Source organism: Pundamilia nyererei, unplaced genomic scaffold (assembly GCF_000239375.1).
Source record: "Pundamilia nyererei isolate P.nyererei 1_Seehausen unplaced genomic scaffold, PunNye1.0 scaffold00139, whole genome shotgun sequence".
In the NCBI taxonomy this organism is placed as follows: domain Eukaryota; kingdom Metazoa; phylum Chordata; class Actinopteri; order Cichliformes; family Cichlidae; genus Pundamilia; species Pundamilia nyererei.
In genome coordinates, this window is record NW_005187540.1 from 1,488,339 (window position 1) to 1,492,115 (window position 3,777).

General features: G+C 45.0%; 1 protein-coding gene across 1 annotated transcript in view; it reads left to right on the forward strand.

The window, feature by feature from the left end:
- Nucleotides 1-2,407: 2,407 nt before the first annotated feature.
- Nucleotides 2,408-3,777, forward strand: part of tg (thyroglobulin) — a 19,826-nt gene continuing 18,456 nt past the window's right edge. The window contains exons 1-2 of the mRNA XM_005744197.1: nucleotides 2,408-2,788; nucleotides 3,502-3,610. Of these exons, the coding sequence (XP_005744254.1) occupies nucleotides 2,719-2,788; nucleotides 3,502-3,610 (179 nt within the window). The 5' untranslated portion in view covers nucleotides 2,408-2,718. The remainder of the gene's footprint in view (nucleotides 2,789-3,501; nucleotides 3,611-3,777) is intronic.

Sequence of the window (3,777 nt, forward strand, 5' to 3'; positions counted from 1 at the left end):
GTTACTTGAAAAAAGTAATCAGATTACAGTAACGCGTTTGGTGACGAGTGGAGCAAAATGTTTTTCTTTTACTTTTCTTGATCCTGCTTTACTAAAATAACTAAATTAGGTTTTACGAGTAATGCACATATTTAACATTTTGTCGTGTGAAATGTTTAAGCCATGCCTCATGTTGCCTCAGGCAAAACTGAATGGCTCCCATTATCCTTCTCAGAGTGAGGAGTAAAGCTCAATTTAATTCTGGTATTGGATAGGTACTCCGTATCAGCAGTAATTCAGAGGTTTAATTAGATTTAATTAAAAATTGATTCTCCAGTCACTGGTGAATGCAAAAGAAAAGGCACAATGAAAATTGCATTTCGCTTTAATCAGTGTAAGAAAAGCAATTGGCTTCAACTCCTCAAAAAACAGTTAAAAGATGACAACCACCTCCCTGGTTGGGGAGATCCAACAGTTTTCATGTTCGTCTAAAATAAAACTCCTGTAGCTGCCAACATTTCACACCAGTGGGAACCAAGAATTACAACCAGAAAAGCCTTTTAATAGTTTAACATTCAATGCAATGACAGCAAGAGCCAGAGGCATCCTCGGCTTTCATTTTACAATGTCAGGTTTTCTAAAAGGACACAGTGGATGAACTACATCTCACGTGATGCTCCAGGAGGAGGAAGAGGACATTGCTGGATAAAGTCGGATCTGTCCACATGCCAACTGTCATCAAGAACCAAACCTCCTCAAATCCACATAGACACCCACACACTCCACAGGCAGCTCATAAGCACTCTCAGCGCTCCCATGCAAACTCCCACACATACTCTGAAGCACATTACCCACAGAGTAGCCACACACATGCAAACACACAACACATACACCTGTGGTAGTTTCAAACAAATGGATTAAACCCACGCGCACACACACACACACACGCACACACACACACGCACACACACACGCACACACATGCACCGATGTCTCTTCTGCAGATTTGAAATATGACTTTGAGCCAAACTCTTTATTTTTTGTTTAAAATTCAAAGATCATACCTGCAGATCTGCACGAGGTGAAGCAGTTAGACCAAAGTGAACCAAAGAAAAGTGAAAACGTTTTCACAGACAGACACGTCTCTGTGTTTTTGTTAGTTTCATGAGTTGACTGGATTATTTTTACTCAAACTGTGGTGATGGACAGACTGGCACACTTTAATGCGTTTGTAGTCAAAAGAGCCGCGCAGTGAGGGACGAGCAGCAGACAAACATGGCTGTGTGCATGAGAGACACTCACACATGATGCTGTTGCTTTTTTATTGGAAACATTTATCTGCTTTTGATGATCAGAAGCTTCTGCTTGAAATGAACCTGCAGCATCTGCAGCACACTCTGATGCAGGGAGAGTGCGGGCTCGGTGTCTTTGCCAACAAACTCCCACTTCCTCCTTAAATAAGAAACACTGGGTAAGCCAGAATAGTGTTTTTCATGATGGCTTGTCTTTCCTACTAAAATTAGCTCAGTGGTGTGATTTCCTGTGTCAAACTGCTCCGTTATTCGACACACAGACAGTGTAAATGTGGACAGAGCTCGTAGAGCCTCGTGGTGCAGCAGCAACTCAAAGTTTCCTGTCGGACTTTATCGGTCTCTCACATCACTGTGGAGAGTTTTGACCCACTCTTCTTTACAGCGTTGCTTCAGCTCACTGAGGTTTGCAGGATTATTCATGCACAGCTCTGTGAAGGTTCCACCACAGCATCCCACACTGTGACTGCACCACTGCAGCAGCTCCATTCTTTCCTTTTCCAGCCGTTCTGCTGCAGATCTGCTGCTGTGCTCGGGTCATCGTTCTGCTGGTGACCCAGTTGAGTCCACGCTTCAGCAGACAGACGTCCTCACGCGGTCACCGTGCTGTGGTTGGTGTGAGGTGTTTGTGCTGCTATGATGTTTGGTTGTATCTCCACGCTGGTCTCGTTTGTTCCAGAAGTCTTTGTTCAGGTGCAACTTTGCAAACTTAATCCATGCTGCCATGTGCTTTTTAGAGAGAAGAGGGTTTTTTGCAGCCCTTCCAAACAAACCACACTTGTTCTGAGGCAGACACAGTTTGTTTTAGTTTCAACAGCGAGCATGAAACTGATGAGTCACTCAGAGAGTTATTAAATAGCACCTGAGTATTTCCAGTTTTTAATCCACGATCAACTTCACTCTCATAAACCACAAGAGAGACAAAAGTGCAGTAAACGCACATACAAAGATTTGTATTATTATTAACTAGAACCCGGAGCTGTGCGGCTGTTAGAGGTGCTGGGCTGACTCTGTCCTGACTCCTGAGACAGACAGCAGAGAGGACAGCTGTCCTCTCTGCTGTCTGTCTCAATAAAAGCTGGTGCTGCGTTTGTGTCCAGCTTCAGTGTTTGTCTGCGTTTTATTGAATTCTGTGATATAATTTATACAGATAACTTTAACAAAAGTGGAGACGGGTTTTTGGTTTTGGCTGTTCACAAACTGAATCAAAAACCATCACAATGAGGGCGGAGCCACCAGTTGTAGAGCTCCTCTCATCCAATCAGAAGGCTTCACGGCTCGCCGCTCGCCTCCTGACTTGGAGTCGAGCACTCCTGGTTCCACGCCGATGGATGAAGAAGTGTTTTTCAGCAGGACCTCCTCACGGTGACTCAGCAGCTGTGCAGCTTTATAAGGAGGCAGCGAACCTCCGTCTGTCACCACGCAGACGATGGCCCGGCTGCTCCGCATTGCCTGCATCCTGGTCTGCTGCCCCGCGCTGCTGCAGGGCAAAGCTTCAGGTAAGCACACCTGAACTTGTCAGTGGTGAGTCTGCCGCTGTGCTCAGATTTCATTAGAGTTTTGTTTAAGGTGCACTAATGGTGCTATTTTCCTATACCTGCATTAGTTTCCTGCTCACAGCTCTGCTTTGGTTCCTACTGAAGATCATTGTTGTATTCAGTTTGGACAGAATGACATTTTAAAGTTAAAACTGAGGGAGGTGAAACTGAGATTAGATTTTAAGGACAGACGGGCACAGCTGAACTGTCCAAAAGGACGTATTCTACCAAAAATCAGATCCACCTTTTAATCAGACTGTGGATCTAGCAGTCTCACCTGCTGCAGGTGCTCGTTTATCAACGTTTAAATCAGTGTTTATGGCTGTTACAGAACACAAGGTTTAGTGTTACTGACAGTGAACAGCAGAGAGCCGGTTGTTAGCGAGATGTGGACGACTGCAGTAACTCTCTGCTTCTGGCTTTCAGCACAGCTCCTTCCTTCTGTTAACCTCTATCAGAACCAGGCTGTGGCAGATTTTCTCCTCAAATTATTTTTCAGGTGAACTGTAATCAAAGTTCAGGCAAATCCACTTAAAGCCTTCTCCTGTGTTTTTAGCATTTTCCCTGTTTTGCACGTCGTCCCCGTCACGGTTGGACAGACGGCGCTGCTGAAGGCGCTCCTCTGTCCTTCCTGTTGCTGTTTATTGATGACGATGTTTCCTGTCGTTGTTCAGAGTACCAGCTGGAGTCAGAGACACTGAGCCGATGTGAGCTGCTGAGAGGCGTCGCTGCTGCCAAAGAGCGAGATGAGATCCCTCACTGCACTGAGGACGGCAGCTTCAGGTGCTGGATTTGGTTTTTTTATAATCGTGATGAAGAAATATCAGCAGCACCTCTGAGCCACAATATGAACGCTCATAATATTTAAAAAGTTCAACTTATGAAGCACGAACAGCCTCAAACTTTTTATTTTCACCAGCCAGATTAACAGTTTCTGTGTGTGCGTGTGT